This window comes from Odocoileus virginianus, chromosome 27 (genome assembly GCF_023699985.2).
Source record: "Odocoileus virginianus isolate 20LAN1187 ecotype Illinois chromosome 27, Ovbor_1.2, whole genome shotgun sequence".
NCBI classification, from domain to species: Eukaryota; Metazoa; Chordata; class Mammalia; order Artiodactyla; family Cervidae; genus Odocoileus; species Odocoileus virginianus.
Genome location: NC_069700.1, coordinates 43003053 through 43026387, shown reverse-complemented (window position 1 = coordinate 43026387; position 23335 = coordinate 43003053). Strand labels below are relative to the sequence as shown.

Here is a 23335-nt window from a genome sequence, read left to right as displayed (position 1 = left end):
CAGCCTTCTACGTTCCCCACCTCAGTGAATGGAAACACAATCTACCCAGACATTCCAAGCAAAATCCTGGGACTTGTCCTATGCTGCCTTCTCCTTCCATTCCCCCGTCCAAACAATCCCCAAGTGCTAACCACTTAGCCTCTGGTATATCTAAGCATCTTTCTCTGCCTCTTGGTTCTCATTTCTAGCTAAGGCCCTCATCATCTCAAGATGAAACTAGGACATTGCTTCTCTGATGGACAGTGGGTTCCTTCACAATATCCATTCCACATCTCCCTCTGAGTATCAAGGCTCATCTATCTATTCAACTATGCCTTTATTGAGTGCCTTCCATGTGCTAGGCACCCTATCTTCATCCTCCGTGATCTTGCTCTCACCTCTATCCTTGTCTCTCATATGTCTCTGTCTACAACTCTTTTTTGCCTCATCAACTTTATTAAATCACTGGTGTCTTCCCTATCTCTCTACCTGCATGCTGCATCTCCTTCTACTTTCCCATCTTTCTCCACATTGTCCCTCCCCATCAGGACATCTCTTTTTCCTACTCCACCTCTCACCCTCTTTCTCCCTGATTTCCCTTTGAGCGGGAGAATGAGTTAAGGATGGCAAAGTGCTCACCTTTCCCTCTGCGGACTGATCACCCTGCCCCCACCACCCCCACTGAGAAGCCTTTCCTAACTCTGCCACTTAGCTGGCTGGGACCACTTCTGGGTGCCTGAAGACTCTTGGGTAAGGATTCCTTTTTTAAAAAAATTCATATTAGAGGAAGACTTCAACTTAGATCTGTCAGAAACTGATAAATCAAACAAGCACATAATTACTAAAGACATGAAAGAGTGAAAACAGACAACAAGCTTGATCGAATGGGACTACGTAGAATATTAGAATAATTAGAAAATATCCATTATTTTCAGGTACACAGATAGATGTTAAAAATAAGAATCAAAATCATCTAGAACACAATTGCTGACCAACATCCATGACAACATAAAATAATAACAAGGAATATTTATCATGGGCTTGGCAAATTTACAACTGCATTTCTGGGACTTCCCTGGTGGTACAGTGGTTTAGACCTCACCTTCCAGGGCAGGGGGTGTGGGACCAGTTTCTGGTCAGGGAGCTAAGATCCCACATGCCTCATGGCCAAAAACCCAGACACAAAGTAGAAGTAATATTGTCACAAATTCAATAAAGATTTAAAAAAAGAAGGCAAACTTTCCTTTTCAAAATGCATTTTTAATATATTTATAAGCTTTAAAAACATACTTCTAAATAATTGAAATGTTAAAAGAAAATATAATGAAATTTAAAATATTTTGAATGGGAGTTCCCTGGTGGTCCAATGCTTGGGATCCAGTGCTTTCATTGCTGGGGTCTGGATCATCCAGGAACTAAGATCACACAAGCTGTAAGGCATAGCAAAAAAAAAAAAAAAAAAATTATTTTCAACTGAATGGCTGAAAACACTGCCTATCTAAACTGCTGTGAGATGTAGCTAAAACAATTCATGGAAGAAAGTAAATGTGAGGATTAGGAAAGAAAGTTTGAAAATCAATGAATTGAACAGGTATTTCAAGAAATTAGAAAAAGTACACAGAATAATGACCCAAAATTTAGGATGGAAATAATATACTTTTAGAAATTAATGAACTAGAAAACAAAGAAACAGTAGAGCAGAAAAATACATATTTACAGAGACTATATATTAAAAAATCTCCCATCAAATTGGTAAAGAATGAAGAGAAAAGGCATACACATACAGAAAAGTAATTTATAGGGAATGCAATATCTGATACATTAGATATTTATATTACAAATTTTGATAAGATAAAATAATTTTCTAGAAAAATATATAACCATAACTGACTCAAAAAAATTAGAAGCCTGATATACCTAAAACCATTCAAGAAGTTGAATCAGACATTAAATTTTGAATTTAAAATTTAACCACCAAAAAGATCACCAAGCCCAGATAGCTTTAAAATCATCAAAACAGAGGTCACTCCAATCATATAAAAATTATCCTGAAAGTGAAAGTCGCTCGGTCGTGTCCGACTTTTTGGGACCCAATGGACTATATATACAGTCCATGGAATTCTCCAGGCCAGAATACTGGAGTGTGTAGCCTTTCCCTTCTCCAGGGGATCTTCCCAACCCAGGGATTGAACACAGGTCTCCCACATTGCAGGCAGATTCTTTACCAGCTTTATTAATATTTTTCCTTGCATCTATGTTCATTAAGGAAATTGTTTAATAATTTTTCTTTCTTAAAAGCCTTGCCTAGCTTTTGGAGCAAGGTTATATTAGTCTTGTGAAGTAAGTTGAGAAACTTTTTCTGTTTTCTGACCACCACAAAACTTTTTCTGTTTTCCTAGTGGTCAGAAAACAGACCTAAAAAACCTAAAACCAGAATTTACTAAATAATATAAAACTTAACTGGGAATTCCCTCGTGGCCTGGTGGTTAAGACTTCTTGCTTCTACTGCAAGGGGCATGGGTTTGACAATTAAAGCATTTTACAAAAGCTGTTCATGATAAACAATGACTCAGATTTTTAAAATAGAAAATATTTCACAACAGTTATTTATGATTTAAAAAATTAGGACTGTATATAAAATGCTTCCTTCTCTCATTAAATTTAGTGTATATTTTTTAAATGACTGTCTTTTTTTCCCTTCTACACCTCTCCTCCTGTTCCTGTTAATACCCCACGTTACCCATTATCTTTTCTGGGCTTACTTGCATTTCTGACATGTGTCCTTCCTTCACTGCTAGAAGTCGACACTAAATTTTGTTGTTTCTCAATTCATGATGAATTTTGGGAAACAATTTCCACCTGCTTTTGGCAATACATTTCTGGTGTGTTGTCATCTTTTGGAAAATTGTGTTCCTCTTCTTTACCTTTTTTTTTTTTTTCATGGTTAATTGAACAGAAGCTTTGGTCATTTCTTTTTGTCACTCATCCAAATGAGCTAGAGGGCTTCCCTAGTGGTCTAGTGGTTAAGAATCTGCCTGTCAATGCAGGGGACACAGTTCCTGTTCCAGAAAGGTTCCACATGTGGAAGCAACTAAGCCCAGGTACCACAACGCCTGAGACCGCCCTCTACAGTCTGTGCTGTATTCTGCAACAAGAGAAGCCCTCACACTGCAATAAGGACCCAATAGAGCCAAAAATAAATGTCTTTCAAAAAACAGAGAGAGAAACTTTTAAGTTAAAAAAAAAAAAAAGAGCTAGATTCTTCTAAACTATTAGCAGGAGGACTTTTGGGGCAGGGGGCAGGATGGCTTTCCAGATTTACAAGTTCAAGGACTCCTTCTCTTTGCCATGTGCTGTGCTTAGTCACTCAGTCGTGTCCAACTCTTTGCGACCCCATGGACTGTAGCCTGCCAGGCTCCCTTGTCCATGAGGATTCTCCAGGCAAGAATATTGGAGTGGGTTACCATGCCTTCCTCCAGAGGATCTTCCCAACCCAGGGATTGAACCCAGGTCTCCAGCATTGCAGGCAGATTCCTTACATCTGAGCCACCAGGGAAGCCCCTCTTTTGCCATAACAATGGATTATTTCCTTAAAATTTGGTACCTCTGTATAGCCACTACCTCCACGACCTCTGAGAACCTCTCCCAATTAAGCAAGCATTTACCGCCCACCCCCAACCTTAGGCTTCTTTATTTCACAGAAGAGCTCACAGGCTGCCATCTCCCAAGTTCACCTAAGGTGATGAACTTAATATTAAAAGGAGAATTTTGCTGGCACTTTTTGAGATTGGCTGCCTTGGGGTCCCTTTGGGTGCTTTAAAACATTCTCCCAGATTTCCCTGGTGGTCCAATGGTGTTGAAGAAGATTCTTGAGAGTCCCTTGGACTGCAAGGAGATCCAACCAGTCCATCCTAAAGGAAATCAGTCCTGAATATTCACCAGAAGGACTGATGCTGAAGCTGAAACTCCAATACTTTGGCCACCTGATGCGAAGAACCAGCTCATTGGAAAAGACCCTGATGCCTTGAAAAATTGACAGCAGGAGGAGAAGGGGACAACAGAGGATGAGGTGGTTGGATGGCATCACTGACTCGATGGACATGACTTTGAGTAAACTCTGGGAGTTGGTGATGGACAGGGAGGCCTGGTGTGCTGCAGTCCATGGGGTCGCAAAGAGGCGGACATGACTGAGCGACTGAACTGAACCAGTGGCTAAGATTCCACGCTCCCAGTGCAGGGGGCCCAGGTTCGGTCCCTGGTCAGGGAACTAGGTCCCACATGCCACAACGAAAACTGAAGATCCCACGTGTCTCAATTAAGACCCAGCACAGACAAATAAATATTTTTTTAAAAAACAAAAGCATTCTGTCTCCCCCTTTACTGGTATTTAATCTGCTCAGTCAGCACTGCTCTCAGCTTTTCTCTCCAGGGGTTAGGCCTTTCCTCCCAGGAAGGAATATTTGCTTTTTTTTTTTTTTAAGCAGTCACTGGGACCCTCCCTATTCACCTGGTTTTCTGGAAGGATGCCTGGGACTGCCTGCTCAGTGGGGAATTTGATCACCCAGATGCATAAATTGGAACTTGTAGGCACTCTGTATCTCCTAGCTTCACTGAAAATGTAGTATGTGTGTGTGTTTCCAATCTCTTTACAGGTGCTGAGAAGAGAAATTTAGAAATAAACTGCTGCCACATTCCCCTCAAAGCTCCACAAGGAGGCTTTTTAGAAAAGAGAAGGCTTTGGCAGTAGCAACCTTGGTGAGTTGGTTATGGTTCTATGGAGCTGTCCCCTGTCGATTCAGAATCCTCACTTGTTCTCCGGCCTCAGGGAAAGCCTTTTGTTAACCAATTCCTCTGTCTGGTGCAAACACCAGGATGCCCTTTTGTTCATTTACAATAAGAAATAAGGCTGCCGAGACCAGAGACCCGTTACTTCCCAGTCCCCCCAACTCTCTCTTTCTCTCTCTCTCTCTCTCTCTCTCTCTCTCTCACACACACACACACACACACACACACACACATCATTCAGGGTCCCGGCCGGAAATCACATCCTCAAGTTTGATTAATTTGAGGAGACAGTTTATTTACAGGGGTCTAGTGGGGTTTGAGGAGATAGTGTATTTACACAGGGGTAGTGGGATTTAGGGGCTTCCCTGGTGGCTCAGATGGTAAAGAATCTGCCTGTGATGAGGGGGACCCAGGTTTGATCACTGGGTTGGGAAGATCCCCTGGAGGAGGGCATGGTAACCCACTCCAGTATTCTTGCCTGGAGAATCCCCATGGACAGAGGAGCCTGGTGGGCTACAGTCCATGGGGTCGCAAAGAGCTGTGTGCAACTGAGTGACTATGCACAACACAGCACAGAGGGGTTTAGGGAATCACAAGGGATATTGCGACCCCGGCCCAAAGGGATGAGCAGAGAAGAGATCACAGCAGAGGTTCTAACTCATTTTGTGCCACAAATCTCTTTGGCATTCTGGTACATAAAATTAAAAAATACATAACAAAGTAAGATCATTACACTAAGTTTCAGTTATCAAAATATCAATAAACATTGGGATAGAATAAACCATGTACTTACTACCACATGATAAGAGATTTAAAATGCAGGCAAGTTGAAGTTAGAGTTTAATAAAGATATACAGTGTAGAAGACGTTGTTGCTGGCTTGAGTAAGAACTTTAGAGATTTCCCTGATGGTCCAGTGGCTGAGACTCTGTGCTCCCAATGCAGGGGGCACGGGTTCGATCCCTGGTCAGGGAATCAGATCTCACGTGCTGCAACTAAAAGACTGGGGCAGCAAAACAAATACAATTAATTAATTTAAAAAATAGCTTTAAATTATGAAGTGGTCTTTGACAAGGTGACACATGTAATGCTGGATGTGAGAAGAGGATGTACTTTTTATCTTTTCCAAATTCACAGACCTCCTGAGACTTATTCCCTGGACTTTTGAAACGTGGAAAAGGACAGAGTCATGTAGAGCAGGTTGCCTGGAGGGGAACATTGCCCATAGATGGAGGTGTCAGTCAGCCCGAGGTGACCTTGTGGGAAAGGAGCCAGAGGAATAAATACCCCTAACTTAATGTTCTCCTGCCCTGCTCTTTTCCTGCCAGGCTCCCCACCGGCCAAAACAGCTAGAAGTCAGAGGTGCCCTTGACATAGTCTATACAGGTTAGTCTCTTGGGACAGAGAACAGAGTGGGAGAGGGAAAATGGAGGGGGCAAGCAGAAGACATCCATGCCACCCCCCATACACACACACAGACAAGCTTTCTGGCCATTGTATTTTTTGTGGAGGTACACAGGGGCCCTAATTCTAACAAGAGTTCCCCTGCAGAGTGTGGAACCATATCAAGGCTCCCCTACCCCTTAGCCACAGGGCGCCAGGCTCATAAAGGATGCTAACCTCACAGGGTTCTAGAGGGCCACTTCCTGAGCCAGCTCAGCATTCTCTCCCTGACTGCTTGGCTGAAGACTAACAACTTTGGCCTTGGAGACTCTTCCTTTTTTCTGCCTCCAAGACCCACAGCCCCACTGCCCAATGTTGCATACTTCAGCCACGTTTATACCTTTGGTGAGTACAGCGAGTCCTGCAGGTTGGGGGAGTCACTCAGTCGCTTCAGGGCCTGTGGCTCTTAACCTTGAGTGTGTGTCAGAATCATCTGAGGCATTTGCTGAAAAGCTATTGCTGGATGCCACCTGTAGAGTTTCTGATTCGGTAGGTCTGGGATGGATCCATTTCTGACATATGCTGGGGGAAGGACCACTCATCGGGAGCCACTGCTTTAAGGAGACTGCTTGCCTCTGCTGAGAGAGAGTTTGCAGCCTCACTGTCAGAAAATTACCTACTTCCCTTATTTCTAGGTTCATGGTGGATTCCTGGCTCCCTGGCAGCTCTCGGCCCAGAGGCCCCACCTCCCCTTCAGCTCTGACTGCAGACTGTCTGTGGTCTGTGGGGGGTGGGGTGGGCGGAGGTCCCTGGGTTTAGGTGGGAGGTGTCTTCTTGCATCACTGCTCTTCACAGGCTTTCCCGTGTCTGTGTTTACACTGAGTTTCACTCATTCGCCCATCTTGTTACTCTTTGTTCTTTTGTCCCATGGTCAGAGTAGCTGTCCCTTTCTCTTTCCTAAGAAGTTTTCCTGAGCATCTCAGCTCTACCTCACCTTGGTAGTCTGCCAAGTCACCTTCAGGGAAAGGCTGCTTGGGGAGGCAATCTCAGTCCAAATAAAAGCCAGATTCTTTTCAAGCCCACAAGGCCGTAGGCAATCTGGCCTCATCTCCTGCCTCTGTTTCCCCTCACACACCTGGCTCCAGCTCCACTGGCCTCCTGCTGCTTCACAAATACTCAAGACTTCCAGACTTGTCCTCGCTTTAGGACCTTTGCAGTTTTTGTTCCCTGTGCTTGAAGTGCTCCTCTCCTGCATATCCACGAGGCTTGTTCCTTCACCTGCTTGAAATCTTTGCCCAAATATCACTTTCTTAAGGGAAGCCTCCCTGAGGACCTTATTTATTTATTTTCTTAAGTAATATTTATTTATTTCGCCACGCCGGATGTTAGTTGCGGCACACAGGCTCTTCGATCTTCACTGCGCCATGTGGCATGTGGGATCTAGTTCCCTGACCAGGGATCAAACCTGGGCCCCTGGCATTGGGAGCACGAAGCCTTAGCCACTGGACCACCGGGGAAGTCCCCCTGAGCACCCTATTTAAATCTGCAATCCATGCAGCCCTTCCTATCCCCCTCCCTACTTTTCTCTTCTCCATAGGTACCTATCATCTTTGATATACTTGTTTTTCTTATCTGTCTTTCCTAATTAGATTGTCCATGAGAACCAGAGTTTACATTTACCTGGCTCATTGGGCCAAGAAAGGCGCCCGGCATATAGTAAGTGCTCAATAAACATTTATTGAATGAACATATGAATTTAAAAAATGGAGACCTTCCATTTAAAACGAGACCTTCAGAAGGGCAGGTTTGCAGTCTTCTCTGCAGAGGAAGAGGCAGCAATAAAGGGAACTCAAGAGGCCAGAGAACTCTCCGGCATCTCCCTAACCCGTATGGGTCAGGGCAAGGGCAGTGATAAGTGAAAACTCCCTTCTGCAGAAGGGGAAATAGGTTGGGGTGGGGGTTGGGGGCAGAGAAAAGGAAAGGTGTGCCCATCAATGCTAAGATTGTGGCTAGAGCTCTGCGCAGGGAGTTGAGACAGAAGTGTCTCAGTTAGGGGGATGCACAGTCCTCGTCTCCCCTAGAGCCACTAGCCCAAAGGAGTGTGCCTAGGAGGGCATTTATCAGGGGCTACTGCCCACTCTGTTGAGTAAGGAGTGGGGAGTTACTCTCACTCTGTCAAACCCACAGTGACCAGCATCCCTCACACCCCTAATGTCAGCCTCACCCTTGGCTCTTGTATCCACCAACACTCTTTCAGCACCACAGGCCTCCAAAGAACCCACTGTTTTTTTTTGGCTGTGCCACGCAGCTTGTGGGATTTTAGCTCCCCGACCAGGGACTGAACCTGGGCCCATGGCAGTGAGAGCGCTGGAGTCCTAACCACTGAATCATCAGGGAATTCTCCCACCAAAGAATCTACTTAAATTCTCAAATTTCAGAGATCTGTAGACTTCACTGAAAATTTCAAAGGAGATAAGATGAAGGGATTACATTGCATGTCCTAAAGCAAGCAAACAAACTAAGACTCCCTTGTCAGACGCTTCCGTATTTCCAAGTGCCTCTGTGGAGCCACCAGGCCGGAAGTGTAGTGTCTCTCCCTTTCCGGACCCTGCACCCATCTTGCCACCCTCCCAGATCTGCCAGTGACTTCAGGTTCTTCTACGGTCCAGAGTACAGAAAAATTTAGTCCGCCTTTCCTCAGCTTCCTATCTAAACCTGCGTGTCCAGACTTGTGAAACCTGGGCCTCAGCCACTCCAGACCTGTTTAGAGATCCTCTCTTCCTGAGAATCAATGCCCCTGGGGTCTTACAGACCTTCCCCCATGGTTTATCAGAACATTTCTTACCTGTACACCCTGCGCTCTCCTTTAGAGGAATTAAGAATGTTGTTTTCTCCTCTCCTTTCTAGACCCCACTCCCCCTTTTTCCTGGGTGCTACTGTCAGCAGAAGCTGATGAGGAAGTGAGGCCTGAGACTTAGAGGAGGAGGGAAGGAGGGGAAAGGGGAAGTTTGGGAGGCAGGCCTCCAGGAAGCTGATGGGAGAGGAGAGCTGGCAGACAGAGAGGCATCCAGTCTGGGTTGTTTCCTCCAGCATCTCAACCAGCACATGCTGAGCTATGAGCCAAACCAGGGATTTACAGGGTAGGGAAGGTGGAATAGGCAGGATTCTAAAATGGGAAAAAGGAGCTGGACAGTACAGGGCTGGGGGGCTGGGAAGCTGGCCTATGAAAGCAGAACTGTAATGGCTTCAGGCTGAGCTTGGGGTGAGGAGAGGAAGGTGGGGGTGAAGCTATGTTAACCTTTGCGCTCCTTCAGGAGGAAAAGCCTTTGGGCTGCTGAAGGCCCAGCAGGAAGAGAGACTCAATGAAATCAACCAGGTAAAAGAAAGGGCCTTGGCCAGGGCAGTGGGTGGGGTGGATGGTGGTGTTGGTTCAGGGCGGGGGCCCCACCCAGGTTCTTGCTTTTCCCCCACAGCAATTCCTGGATGATCCCAAATACAGCAGTGATGAGGACCTGCCCTCCAAACTGGAAGCCTTTAAGAGTGAGGGGACGGCTGTAGGGGTGGAGAAGGGGGTGAGGAGGGTAGGATTTCTCCAGGAAGAGAGAGGACAGAAGAAACAAAGTCTATTTTTTAAAAATAATTTTATCTATTTATTATTTATTTTTATTTATTTTGGCGGAGCTGGGTCTTCATTGCTCAGGAGGCTTTTCTCCAGTTTCGGGCAGCAGGGGCTTCTCTCTGGTTGTGCTGCATGGACTTCTCATTTTGAGGGCAAGAGGGCTTCAGTAGTTGCGGTTCCCTGGGCTCTACAAAACAGTCTCAGTGGTTGTGGCGGTCGGGCTTAGTTGCTTTGTGGCATATATGGGATCTTCCTGGGCCAGGGAGTGAACCTGTGTCTCCTGCGTTCGGCAGGCCGGTTCTTTACCACAGCCACCAGGGAAGCACTCAAAGTCTACTTTTGAGGTGGGAAAAAGGAAGGTTGCCTCTGTTGCCGCCCGAGTAACAGTCCCTTCCCTGGCCTACCCTCTCAGGACCCTCTCTAGTTCCCTGCACCGTAACAGGGCCCCTCAGCTCCCCGAACCCTACTTCCTCTACCTGCCCCACCTCCTCCTCCTCTTCTCCCATCTGCAACCCCCTTCTCCGTCCCTGCCCTGCCTCTGCCTGTGACCCTCCAGCCAGTGCTGACCCTCTCTGCTTTCTCCACTCGTCCAGAGAAATACATGGAGTTTGACCTGAATGAAGACGGAGGTATCGGTGAGAAAAGGGTGATTTGGGGGAAGTGTGCAGATCTAGGAAGAGGGAGGTCTTTGCTACAGTGCTCCATTTCCAGTGGTTTGGGAGAGACGACAGTGACCAGAGTAGGATGCGTGTGTGTGTGTGTTAATTGCTAAGTTGTGTCCAACTCTTTGTGATCCCATGGACTGCAGCCTGCCAGGCTCCACTGTCCATGGAATTCTTCAGGCAAGAATACTGGAGTGGGTTGCCATTTCCTTCTCCACCAGAGTAGGATGGGGAATGGTAATGAGGAGGTGGGAGGTAACAGAGAGAGAAAGAGGCTTCCCTCTTCTCACCCCCATCCTCTGCGCCTCCAGATATCATGTCCCTGAAGCGAATGATGGAGAAACTTGGGGTCCCCAAGACCCACCTGGAGCTAAAGAAATTAATCATGGAGGTATCCAGTGGCTCTGGGGAGACTTTCAGCTACTCTGACTTTCTCAAGATGATGTTGGGCAAGAGATCTGCCATTCTAAAAATGTGAGAGTCCAGTTCCAGCCTCTCCTATACTTAACTGTTTTCTCTTCCTACTGCCTCCATCCCCAGGCTCACCTTCTACACATAATCCAGCATGAATTTCTCTTCTATCTTTTGAGAGACCCTTCCCAGATGCTATTCTCATCCATGATTCTGGTCCCCACAGGACTCTCACTCCTGCCCTTTCTCCTTCTCTTCCTACCCTCACAATCCCCATCCTTTTCTGGACTTTCACAGTGCATTAAAATTTATTCTTTTGGAGAAGACTGTCCTCTGATCCCCGTGTCTCTTCTCATCTCAACCAGGATCCTGATGTATGAAGAGAAAGCAAAAGAACAGGAGAAGCCAACGGGCCTCCCAGCCAAGAAAGCTATCTCTGAGTTGCCCTGATTTGTGGTGAGGGAGATGTGGTGGGATTGAAGGGGCTTCTAATGACTCCATACATAGAAAAAGAAGACAAAATTGTGAACCAGAGCCAAACTAACTTAAATAAATTATCCTCCTTCAGATGAATTCAGCTTGGTCATTGTTTGATTTTTTTCCCCTGGGTTTGGGAAGGGGGTGAAGCATCTGAGAGAAGAGTAGCAAAGATTTGCCCATATGAGCAGTCCATCAACAATTCTGTAGTATGTTTACCACACAGCAGATGATTTTGTCCACCAGGGGGGATGTATAAGATAGCCTGACCTCAAGGAATTTAAGTGGGATGAAAAGACATGTATAGACAAAAAAAAAAAAAAGATCACTCAAGCATGATGAACAGCAAAGATACCTTGAACCAACATCCTCTATTACTATAAGCTTTGGACCCCAAAAATCCTTCAGCCTCTCTCAGTCTTTCATTTGAAAATGAGAATAAGAGGATCTACCCTGCAGTGCCTGACAAATCATAAGCCCTCAATAATGTTTAAAACTTGAATGGGTGGACGGATAGATGAAAGAACTGGTGTTATTCAATTAAGGATTCACAACACTATAATGGCTGATAATTTAAGCAAAAATGAGTTTTGAGGTCCTTTTGGAGGCAAGCTACAAAAACTGAGCCTAATAAAAGGAAAAGAGGCTTGTACTAGGAGGGTATTAAGGGCAGATTCCAGGAATACAGGATCCCTGGATGGCAGATAGGATTAAATAGCCAACTTCAGGGAAGGCAGAAGCCTGAGAGTTCCCAGGCCTTTGGTGAGGTTCCCAAAAACCTCACCAAAGGCCTGAACTTTTCCCCAAAGGGTCCAGTCGGGTTAACTCCAGCAACTCTCAGTTGATGGTCACTGTTTCAGATTTGCCTACTCCCTGGAAAGCAAAAATCAAATTGGCCCAGCTTGTTTCATGTCCCGAGGAGAAACCAGGTCCATAAGGTCACAAGTATTGGCCCTTTCCAGTGGTAAAGCCAGGTTGGCATCTTAAGGGTGCTACAGTAACTGTATAGGACTTCAGACGAGGAAGAGATCAATGAGGGTTCAATAAAATATCTGAATATAACAAAATTATTAGCTAACCTTAATTGAGCACCTACTATATACTGGGTAGATGCTTTCTGTATATTAATTCTTCCCAACAACTCTGGTGACACAAAGGACAGAAAGGATCTGGGGCTTAAATTTGTTCATTCAGGATAAACTGGGTTATATTCATACAACGGACTATTATTATATAACAATAAGAATGAGCAAACTACTACATGCAACAATGTAGATTAATTTCATTAATACAATGTTGATTAAAAGCAGATATAAAAGAACCCTTACTGTACAATTCCATTTGAATAAAGTACAAAACAAGTAAAACTAATATATATTATTAGCAATCAGGATAGTAGTTAGGCTTGGGGGAGAACAGTGACTAAAAGAGCCCTTGGCAGCTTCTGTGCTAGTTAAGGTTCTGTTTTTGGTTACATCTCTGCTCAGTTCATGAAAAGTTATTAAAATTTCACATATATATATAGGAGAAGGGCATGGCAACCCACTGCAGTATTCTTGCCTGGAAAATCCCATGGACAGAGGAGCCTGGTGGGCTATGGTCCATGGGGTTGCAAAGAGTTGAATATGACTGAATTGAGTTGGCATTGTTCTATATATATAGAACATTGTTCTTGGTATATTGTTATATATATATAATGCACACACACATATATATACACACATACTTTGATAAGATTTTAAGAATCATTTCTTGGACATTAACCATGTTCCATCCCCTATTCCAGGTGCCTGGGATATAAAAGTAACAAAACAAAGACCCCTGCCTTTGTGAAGTTTATTTTCTACTGCAGTAACTGGTACAGGAGGAGGACAGATAACAAAGAGTAAATATAATTTTAAATTTCTATGCTCTATTTAAAAATGACAGTATTATGGGGAAAAAAAAAAAAAGAGCAGGTTAAAGGGAATCAGGGGTGCCAAGATGGTCAGGGAAGATTAAAATTCTTAAAGAATAAACAGGAGAGGATTCAGTGAGGAGGTGACCAACACTGAACAAAAACTTCAAGAAAATACAGCAGTGAGCCACGCAGGTTTCTGGGGGAAGAGCCACTTGTGCAGAGGGAAAGAAGCAGAGAAGGCCCAAGAGTGAGAAAGGCCTGTGCAGACAGACAGTAATAAGATTAAAAACCCAGTAGGGGGCCAGGAGAACAAATCAGTCAATCCTGAAGGAAATCAATCCTGAATATTCATTGGAAGGACTGATGCTGAAGCTGAAACTCCTATACTTTGGCTACCTGATGCGAAGAACTGACTCACCAGAAAAGACCTTGATGCTGGGAAAGACTGAAGGCAGGAGGAGAAGGGGAAGATAAAGCATGAGATGGTTGGATAGCATCACCGACTTGATAGACATGAGTTTGAGCAAACTTTGGGAGTTGGTGATAAACGGGGAAGCCTGGCATGCTGCAGCCCATGGGGTTGCAAAGAGTCAGACATGACTGAGTGACTGAACTGAACTGAACTGAATAGGGAGCCAAGTTATCTAGGGTCTTGTAGGCTGCAGCAAGGACTTTCGCTTTTATTCTAAGAGAAATGGAGTGGCACTGCAGGACTCTGAGCAAAGGAATGCTCTGCAACCTCCTGTGAGAAAAGGCCCACTCTGACTTCAGTGTAGAGAACAGACCGTAGGAGCAGAGGTAAGCTCAAGATGATCAGTTAGGAGGCTGTTTCTGTAAACCCAGTGAGAGATAAGGATGGCTCAGATCAAGGCAAAAGCAGTGGAAGTGAAGAGGTAGGATTCTGGATGTTTTCTCAAGCTAGGATTTCCTGTCTGATTGAAAGTGTAGAGTGGGACAACTAAAGGAATTGATGAGGTTTCCAGGGCTTTCGACTTAACTGGAATTTTCATTTTTATAAAACATTTACTTATTTGTATTTATTTATTGGGCTGTGCTGGGTCTTAATTTCTGCACACAGGATCTTTGACTTTCGTTGTGACATGCAGGATATTTAGTTGTGGAATGTGGGATATAGTGCCCCAATCAGGGATTGAACTCAGACCCCCTGCATTAGGAGTGTGAAGTGTTAGCCACTGCACCACCAGGGAAGTCCCTGGAATTTTTAAACTGTCATCAGCTGAGGTGGTGAAGGCTGTGGGTAGAGAAGTTATTGAAAGACTAGAGATCAAATGGAGAAGGAAATGGCAACCCACCCCAGTACTCTTGCCTGGAAAATCCCATGGATGGTGGAGCCTGGTAGGCTACAGTCCATGGAGTCACAGAAGAGTTGGACACACTGAGCGACTTCACTTTCACTTTTCACTCTCATGCACTGGAGAAGGAAATGGCAACCCACTCCAGTATTCTTGCCTGGGGAATCCCAGGAACAGAGGAGCCTGGTGGGCTGCTGTCTCTGGGGTCACACAGGGTTGGACATGACTGAAGCAACTTAGCAACAGCAGCAGAGATCAAAATGTTTGCTTTTGGACATACTAAACTTGAAACCATCTGTTAGACATCTAAGAGGTGATAGCAAGTATACAGCTGTGTATAAAAGTCCAGTGTTGGAAGTGAGGTCTCTGTTGAAGATACACATTGGGGAAGTTATTAGCATATAAACATTATTTCAAGCCATGAGGCTGATACCCTTGACATTTGCAGTTTGAGTAGAAGGTGGGGATGAAGACTTGACTGGAGTGGCTTTAACAAAGAAAGAGAGGAGAGAAATTGGAGATAGTGAGTATGGATAGCGCTTCCAAGAAATTTTGCTGTGGTAACTGTCCAGGGGAAGGGGACAAGAGAATCATTTGAAAGTTTGAGAACTGAAGTCATCTCAACCACTTTTTTTTTTTCTCATCTCAACCATCTTAATGAGCCTCAGGATAAAATTCTTACCAGATTCTTACTAAATTTTCCGCTCTCATTTTCCATAAAGGACAGGCAGGCATAGGTTCCAAATCCATGTCTCTGCTTATCAGTTCACAACGCCTGAGACATGCATTTGCTTCTCAAATCTGGCTAAATCTTAACGAGTTCGTCGTATCAGTTAATAACTTTCCCTAATCACTTTCAGACTTTCTCAGAAACATTTCTGAACCTACCCAGGCACAGTCTAATTCTTATTCCTCTACTTCTATAATATAAATCAGTGAAATAAAATGGACGGGAATGGGCGAATTTAATTCAGATGACCATTATATCTACTCAGTGGGCAAGAATCTCTTAAAAGAAATGGAGCAGCCTTCATAGTCAACAAAAGAGTCCAAAATGCAGTACCTGAGCAATCTCAAAAATGACAGAATGATCTTGGTTCATTTCCAAGGCAGACCATTCAACATCATAGTAATCCAAGGCTATGCCCCAAACCACTAATGCTGAGGAAGCTGAAGTTGAACAGTTTGATGAAGACCTACAAGACCTTAGACCAAAAAAAGATGTCCTTTTCATCATAGGGGACTGGAATGCAAAAGTAGGAAGTCAAGAGATACCCAGAATAACAGGCAAGTTTGGGCGTGGAGTACAAAATGAAGCAGGGAAAAGGCTAACAGAGTTCTGTCAAGAGCAGAGCACTGGTCATAGCAAACACCCTTTGCCAACAACCCAAGAGATGACTCCACACATGGATGTTACCAGATGGTCAATACCAAAATCAAATTGATCATGTTCTTTGCAGCCCAAGATGGAGAAGCTCTATACAGTCAGTAAAAACAAGATACGGAACTGACTATGGCTCAGATAATGAGCTCCTTATTGCAAAATTCAAGCTTAAATTGAAGAAAGCAAGGAAAAATACTACACCACTCAGTATGACCTAAATCAAATCCCTTATGATTATACAGTAAAGGTGATGAATAGATTCAAGGGATTAGATCTGATAGACAAGAGTGGCTGAAGAACTATGGACGGAGATTCATAACACTGCGTAGGAGGCAGTGACCAAAACCATCTAAAGAAAAAGAAACACACGAAGGCACGATGATTGTCTGAGGAGGCCTTACAAATAGCTGAGAAAAGAAGAGAAGCAAAAGGCAAAGCAGAAAGGGAAAGATACACCAACTGAATTCAGAGTTCCAGAGAATAGCAAGGAGAGATAAGAAAGCCTTCTTAAGTGAACAATGCAAAGAAATAGAGGAAAACAGTAGAATGGGAAAGACTAGAGATCTCTTCAAGAAAACTGGAGATACCCAGGGAACATTTCATGCAAAGATAGGCACACTAAAGGATAGAAACAGCAAGGACCTAGCAGAAGCTGAAGCTATTAAGAAGAGGTGGTAAGAAGACACAGAAGAACTATACAAAAAAGGTCTTAATGACCCAGATAACCATAACGGTGTGGTCACTCACCTAGAACCAGAAATCCCGGAGTGTGAAGTCAAGTGGGCCTCAGGAAACACTACTATGAGCAAAGCTAGTGGGAATGATGGAATTCCAGCTGAGCTATTTCAAATCTTAAAAGGCAACACTGTTAGAATGCCACACTCAATACGCAAGCAAATTTGGAAAACTCAGCCATGGCCACGAGACTGGAAAAAGTCAGTTTTCATTCCAATCCCAAAGAAAGTCAAGGCTAGAATGTTCAAACTACCATATAATTGTACTCATTTTACATGCTAGCAAGGTAATGCTCAAAAATCCTTCAAGCTAGGCTTCAACAGTATGTGAACTGAGAACTTACAGATGTACAAGCTAGATTCAGAAAAGGCAGAGCAACCAGAAATCAAACTGCCAACATCCACTGGATCACAGAAAAAGTAAGAGAATTCCAGAAAAACATCTACTTCTGCTTCACTGACTATACAAAAGCCTTTTACTATGTGGATCACACCAAACTATGGAAAATTCTTCAAGAGATGGGAATACCAGACCACCTTACCTGCCTCCTGAAAAGCCTGTATGCAAGTCAAGAAGTAACAGTTAGAACTGGACATGGAACAATGGACTGGTTCAAAATTGGGAAAGGAGTATGTCAAGGCTGTATATTGTCACCCTGCTTATTTAACTTATATGCTGAGTACCTCATGCTAAATACCAGACTGGATGAAGCACAAGCTGGAATTCAACACTGCTGCAAGAAATATCAACAATCTCAGATATGCAGATGATACTACTTTAATGGCAGAAAGAGAAGAGGAACTACAGAGCCTCTTGATGAAGGTGAAAGAGGACAATGAAAATGGTGGCTTAAAATTCAACATTAAAATAACTAAGATCATGGCATCTGGTCCCATCACTTCATGGCAAATAGATGGGGAAACAGTGGTAGATTTTATTTTCTCAGGCTCCAAAATCACTGTGGATGATGAAATTAAAAGACGCTTGCTCTTTGGAAGAAAAACTATGACAAACCTAGACAGCGTATTAAAAAGCAGAGACATCACTTTGCCGACATAGTATATAGTCAAAGCTATGGTTTCCCAGTAGTCATGTACAGATGTGAAAGTTGGACGATAAAGAAGACTGAGCACTGATGAATTGATGCTTTTGAATTGTGGTGCTGGAGAAAACTCTTGAGCATCCCTTAGACAGGAAGGAGACCAAACCAGTCAATCCTAAAGGAAATAAACTCTGAATATCTATTGGCAGGACTGATGCTAAAGCTGAAGCTCCAATACTTTCGCCACCTGATGCAAAAAGCCGACTCAATGGAAAAGACCCTGATGCTGGGAAAGACTGAGGGCAGGAGAAAAGGGGAAGATAAAGGATGAGATGGTTAGATGGCATCAGCGACTCAATGGACATGAGTTTGAGTAAACTCCGGGAGATAGTGAAAGACAGAGGAGTCTGGCATGCTGCGGTCCATAGAGGTCAAAAGAGCTGGTTAGGATTGAGCAGTTGACTGGACAACAACTACTTCCACAATTTTCTGTTCATATCTCTGGTGTCTTCAGAACACAGTTGTTGACAATGGGTCACTGAAGAAATCAGAGAAATTAAAAAACAGCTGGAGGCAAATGAAAACACAATGATCTAAAATCCATGGGATGCAGCAAAAATATTTCTAAGAGGGAAGTTTATAGTGATACAAACCTACTTCACGAAACAGGAAAAACCTCAAGTAAACAATCTAACTTTACACCTAAAGGAACTAGATAAAGAAGAACAACAAAACCTAAAATTAGGAGAAGAGAAGAAATAACAAAGAACAGAAATAAATGAAATAAAGAAAAAAACAGAAAATACTAATGAAACTAAGAGTTATTCTTCGAAAAGGTAAACAAAATCGATAAACCTTTAGCCAGACTCATCAAGAAAAAGAGTCCAAATCAATAAAATCAGAAATGAAAAAGAAGTCAAACTGACACCACAGAAATAGAAAGAATCATAAGTGAAAGTGAAAGCCGCTAAGTCATGTCTGACTCTTTGTGACCCCAAGGACTATACAGTCCATGGAATTCTCCAGGCCAGAATACTGGAGAGGGTAGTCGTTTCCTTCTTCACTGAATCTTCCCAACCCAGGGATCAAACCCAGGTCTCCCGCATTGCTGGAGGGTTCTTTACCAGCTGAGCCACCAGAGAAGCCCAAGAATACTGGAGTGGGTAGCCTGTCCCTACTCCAGCAGGACTTCCTGACCCAGGAATTGAAGTGGGGTCTCATGCATTGCAGGAGAATTTCTTTACCAGCTGACCTACTAAGGATCATAAGAGATTGCTACAAATAAGTATATGCCAATAAAATGGACAACCTAGAAGAAATGGACAAATTCCTAGAAATGCACAATCACCTAAGAGTGAATCAGGAAGAGACAGAAAATATGAACAGACCAGTTACTGAAATTGACTCAATAAAAAAAAAAAAAAAACACCTTCCAACAAGCAAAAGTTCAGAACCAGAATGTTTCTACTAAAGATGAATTCTACCAAACATTTAAAGAAGATTTAACATCCATCTTTCTCAAACTATTCCAAAAAACTGAAGAGGAAGAAACACCTTTGAACTCATTCTATGAGGCCAGTATCACCCTGATATCAAAACCTGATAAAGATACCACGAAAATATAAAAATTATAGGCCAATATCACTGATGAACAGAGATACAAAAATCCTCAAAAAACAAATCAGCAAATGGAATTCAACAATACATTACACATGTACACCATGATCAAGCGGGATTTATCCCAAGGATGCATGGATGGTTCAATGTCCAAAAATCAATCAATACCACATTAACAAACTGAGGAGGAAAAATCATATGGTCATCTCAATAGACGCAGGAAAAAGCTTGTGACAAATTTAATATTCATTTATGATTAAAACTCTCAAGAAAGTGGGCATAGAGGGGATACACCTCAACATAATAAAAACCATAAATGACAAGCCCACAGCTAACATCATACTCAATGGTGAGAAGCTGAAACATTTCCTTTAAGATCTCATCACTTTTATTCAACATAGTATTGGAAGTCCCAGCTATAGGAAGTCAGACAAGAAAAAGAAATAAGAAATTCAAATTAGAAAGGAAGAAGTAAAACTGTCAGTTTGAAGATGATATACATAGAAAATTCTAAATGAATTTGGTAAGTTTAAAACTTTGCAACTTTACCAATGAATCTGGTAAAATTGCAGGATATAAAATTAATACACAGATATCTGCTGCATTTCTACATACTACCAACGAACTATCAAAATGAGAAAGTAAGAAAACAGTCCCATTTATAATTGCATCAAAAAGAATAAAATACCTGGGAATAAAATCAAACTAAGGAGGCAAAACACCTGTACTCAGAAATCTGTAAGACAGTGATGAGAGAAACTGAAGACATCACAAATAAATCGAAAGGCACCATGCTCAGGGATTGGAAGAACTAAAATTGTTAAAATGACTATGCTACTCAAGGCAATCTGCAGATTCAATGCAATCCCTGTCAAAATACCAATGGCATTTTTCAAAGAACTAGAACAAATAATTCTAAAATTTGTATAGAAACACACGCAAAAAAACACGAAAAGTCACAACACTGAGAAAGAACAAGATTAAAAAATGGGCAGACTGACTAGACATAGAGAACAATAGAGATTCTTCAAAAATAGAACTACGATACAATAGAGTAATTCCAGTCCTGTGTCTTTATCTGATGAAAATGAAGACATTAATTCAAAAGATATATTTACCCCATGTTCACTGAAGCATTATTTATAACAGCCAAGATATGGAAGCAACCTAAGAGTGCCCACGGATAGGTGAACAGATAAAGAAGATGTTTTTTTTTTTTTTGTGTGTGTGTGTGTGTGTGTGTGTGTGTGTGTGTGTGTGTGATGGAATATTACTCAGCCAGGAAAAAGAAAGCAACCTTGCCATTTGTGTCAACATGGTGGACCTAAAGAGTATCATGCTAAGTAAAATAAATCAGACAAAAAAGACAAATATTGTATGATTTCACTTATGTATAATCTATAAAACAAATGTAACAAAGCAGAAATAGAGTCACAGATACAGAGAACAAACAGGTAGTTGGGGGAAGGGTAAGGAGAGAAATAGGTATACATTAAGCAACAGAAACTTCCAGTTGCAAAATAACCGAGTCCTAGATATGAAATGTACAGTGTAGGGAATATAGTCAATAATTATGCATGGTGACAGATGATAACTAGACTTATGATGATCATTTTGAAATATTTAAATTTAAATATTTTTATTTTTTTAAATCACAGTGTTGTATACCAAGAACTAACATAGTGTTGTAGGCTAACTATACTTCAAAAACAAACTCACAGAGAAAGAAATCAGATTTGTGGTGGAGGGAGAGGGGAATGAATGAAGGCAGTCAAGAAATATCAACTTCCAGTTATAAGTAAATACTAGACATGTAATATACAGCATGATAAATACAATTGAAACTGATGAAAGTTGTTAAGAGTAAATTTTCAGAGTTCTCATCACGAGGAAAAAAATACATTTTTTTCTGTTTAAGTTTGTAACTATGAAATGATGGATGTTCACTAAATATGGTAATCATTTCATGATGTTTGTAAGTCAAATCATTATGCTACACATCTTAAATTTATGTAGTACTGTGTGTCAATTGTGTCTCAGTAAAACTGGAAGAAAAAAATAATGTATCACCGTTGGTGCATCAATTGTAACAAACGTGCCACACTAATGCACAATGTTAATAATAGGGAAAACTGAGGCAGAGGAAGGAATATACTAGCATTCTCTGTACTTGCTGCTTAATTATTCTGTAAACTTAAAACTGCTTTAATAAAAATCTATTTTACATGTGTATGTGTTAATTGCTCAGTCGTGTCCGACTTTTGTAACCCCATGGGCTGTAGCCTGCCAGACTCCTCTGTCCATGTAATTCTCCAGGCAAGAATACTGAAGAAATGGAGTGGTTTGCCATTTTCTTCTCCAGGGTTTCTTCCCCACCCAGGGATCCAACCTGGGTTTCCTGCGTTGCATGCAGATTCTTTAACAGGGAAACACCTATTTTTTAATATATACCTAATGGACCTAATGGGTAAAACGGAGAAGGCAATGGCAACCCACTCCAGTACTCTTGCCTGGAACATCCCATGGACGGAGGAACCTGGTAGGCTGTGGTCCATGGGGTCGGGAAGAGTCCGACACGACTGAGGGACTTCACTTTCACCACTTTCACGCAGTGGAGAAGGAAATGGCAACCCACTCGTGTTCTTGCCTGCAGAATCCCAGGGACGGCGGAGCCTGGTGGGCTGCCATCTATGGGGTCGCACAGAGTCGGACACGACTGAAGCGACTTAGCAGCAGCAGCAGCAATAGGTAAAAAATAGCTGTTGAATGATTTGCTGAGCAAGCAGGGGGTTATGATTAGAGCAGAATAAATCCATGGGTTTGCAGAGTCGGAGAGGACTCAGCACGCGCGAGCGCTCACGCTCACACACACACACACACACACACACACACACACGAGTAACAGAGCTTCCCAGGTGGCTCTCCGCTCACACACGCGCGCGCGCTCTCGCACATACACACACACACACGAGTAACAGAGCTTCCCAGGTGGCTCTCTGCCAGCGTGGGAGACGCAAGAGACATGGGTTCGATACCTGGGTTGGGAAGATCCCCTGGAGTAGGAAATGGGAAGCCAGTTCAAGATCGCCTGGAAAATTCCACCAGACAGAGGAGCCTGGAAGGCTATGTATAGCTATGTATAGTCCATGTAGTCCCAGTCCATGCGGTCCCAAAGAGTCAGACACGGCTGAGCGACTACACACACACACACACACACACACACACACACGAAAAGGGAGACAAAGGAGGGGAATGATACCGCATTTCACAGAATTAAACCCGTTATAAAGGAAACTGCCAATAATATCAGATATACAAATATAGTCATGAAAATTATATATTATAAAATTAAATGCCAATCTTAGTCATTAGTTGCCAATATTTTGAGGAATAGGCTATTTGTACCCTATCTTTGTCCAAACGATTTGCATATATTATGCAAATAAGTAGAACTACTCACAGAATGCCTATGCTCCGCGATGCACTCCCCTAGACTCTTGGATTGGCCTGTCAATCCACTTTATTTGCATGACGTGATTTAATAAATGAAGGCCCCGCCCCCTCATGCTTTCACCTCTCGCGAAGATAAGCGTGAGTTGGAGCTCTTCCCTGGTTACGTAAGCTCCGCCCTCCGGCAGCTAATCCCTTCCGCCCAGTCTTCTAGCTGTATCTTCTTCGTGGATACTAATATAGGCCTCGCATCGTTTCCTTCCACTCTTGGCGTCTCTACGTCTCTCCGTTCCCATCTTTCCACGAACGCACTACGCACGCTCCGCCTCTTTCTCCCCCTAGTCGTCGTGGAAATTCTGCGCCCCAACAGCCTGGCCGACCGGCACCGCATTCCCGCCCCCTCTACACGTCTCAACGGCCGACGCCGGGAGCCTGCCTCTTCAGCCAACCGGCGTCTTAGCGCCTATAAGTCCCTCCTCCTTATGCAAATGACTTGTGTCAGTTTCGCACGCTCTGCTTTTTTTTTAAAAAAGGGCAGCCCTGGAAGTAAAGAGGGATAGGGTAGAAAGCGCCCCGCCC

At 43.1% G+C, this 23335-nt stretch overlaps 1 protein-coding gene and 1 long non-coding RNA gene across 6 annotated transcripts; one reads left to right on the top strand and one right to left on the bottom strand.

Moving 5' to 3' along the window:
* Window positions 1-1218: 1218 nt before the first annotated feature.
* On the bottom strand, window positions 1219-23222 carry LOC139031478 (uncharacterized). Of its 2 annotated transcripts, none has more exons than XR_011483982.1 (2): window positions 22767-23222; window positions 1219-1409 (listed from the first exon to the last, which is right to left on the bottom strand). It is a non-coding gene; the product is annotated as an uncharacterized lncRNA (long non-coding RNA). The 2 variants fall into 2 exon arrangements; XR_011483983.1 differs by having other exon boundaries at window positions 22881-23222.
* Window positions 6409-11411, top strand: AIF1 (allograft inflammatory factor 1). Of its 4 annotated transcripts, XM_020897189.2 has the most exons (7): window positions 6409-6551; window positions 7796-7862; window positions 9461-9522; window positions 9620-9686; window positions 10359-10400; window positions 10739-10901; window positions 11204-11411. In XM_020897189.2, the coding sequence occupies exons 1-7, from the start codon at window positions 6519-6521 to the stop codon at window positions 11286-11288; spliced, it is 519 nt and encodes a 172-aa protein (XP_020752848.1). In that variant the 5' UTR covers window positions 6409-6518; the 3' UTR covers window positions 11289-11411. The 4 variants fall into 4 exon arrangements, with proteins under 4 accessions (XP_020752848.1, XP_020752851.1, XP_020752850.1 ...); XM_020897191.2 differs by lacking the exon at window positions 7796-7862 and having other exon boundaries at window positions 6419-6551; XM_020897190.2 differs by lacking the exons at window positions 6409-6551; window positions 7796-7862 and adding an exon at window positions 9147-9286.
* Window positions 23223-23335: the final 113 nt, after the last annotated feature.

Coding starts and splice junctions, on each gene's coding strand:
- AIF1 (XM_020897189.2), top strand. CDS start 6,519: ATGTTGCATACTTCAGCCACGTTTATACCTTTG. Junction 7,863..9,460: donor AGAAAGGCGCCCGGCATATA/GTAAGTGCTCAA, acceptor GCGCTCCTTCAG/GAGGAAAAGCCTTTGGGCTG. Junction 10,401..10,738: donor GAATGAAGACGGAGGTATCG/GTGAGAAAAGGG, acceptor CTGCGCCTCCAG/ATATCATGTCCCTGAAGCGA.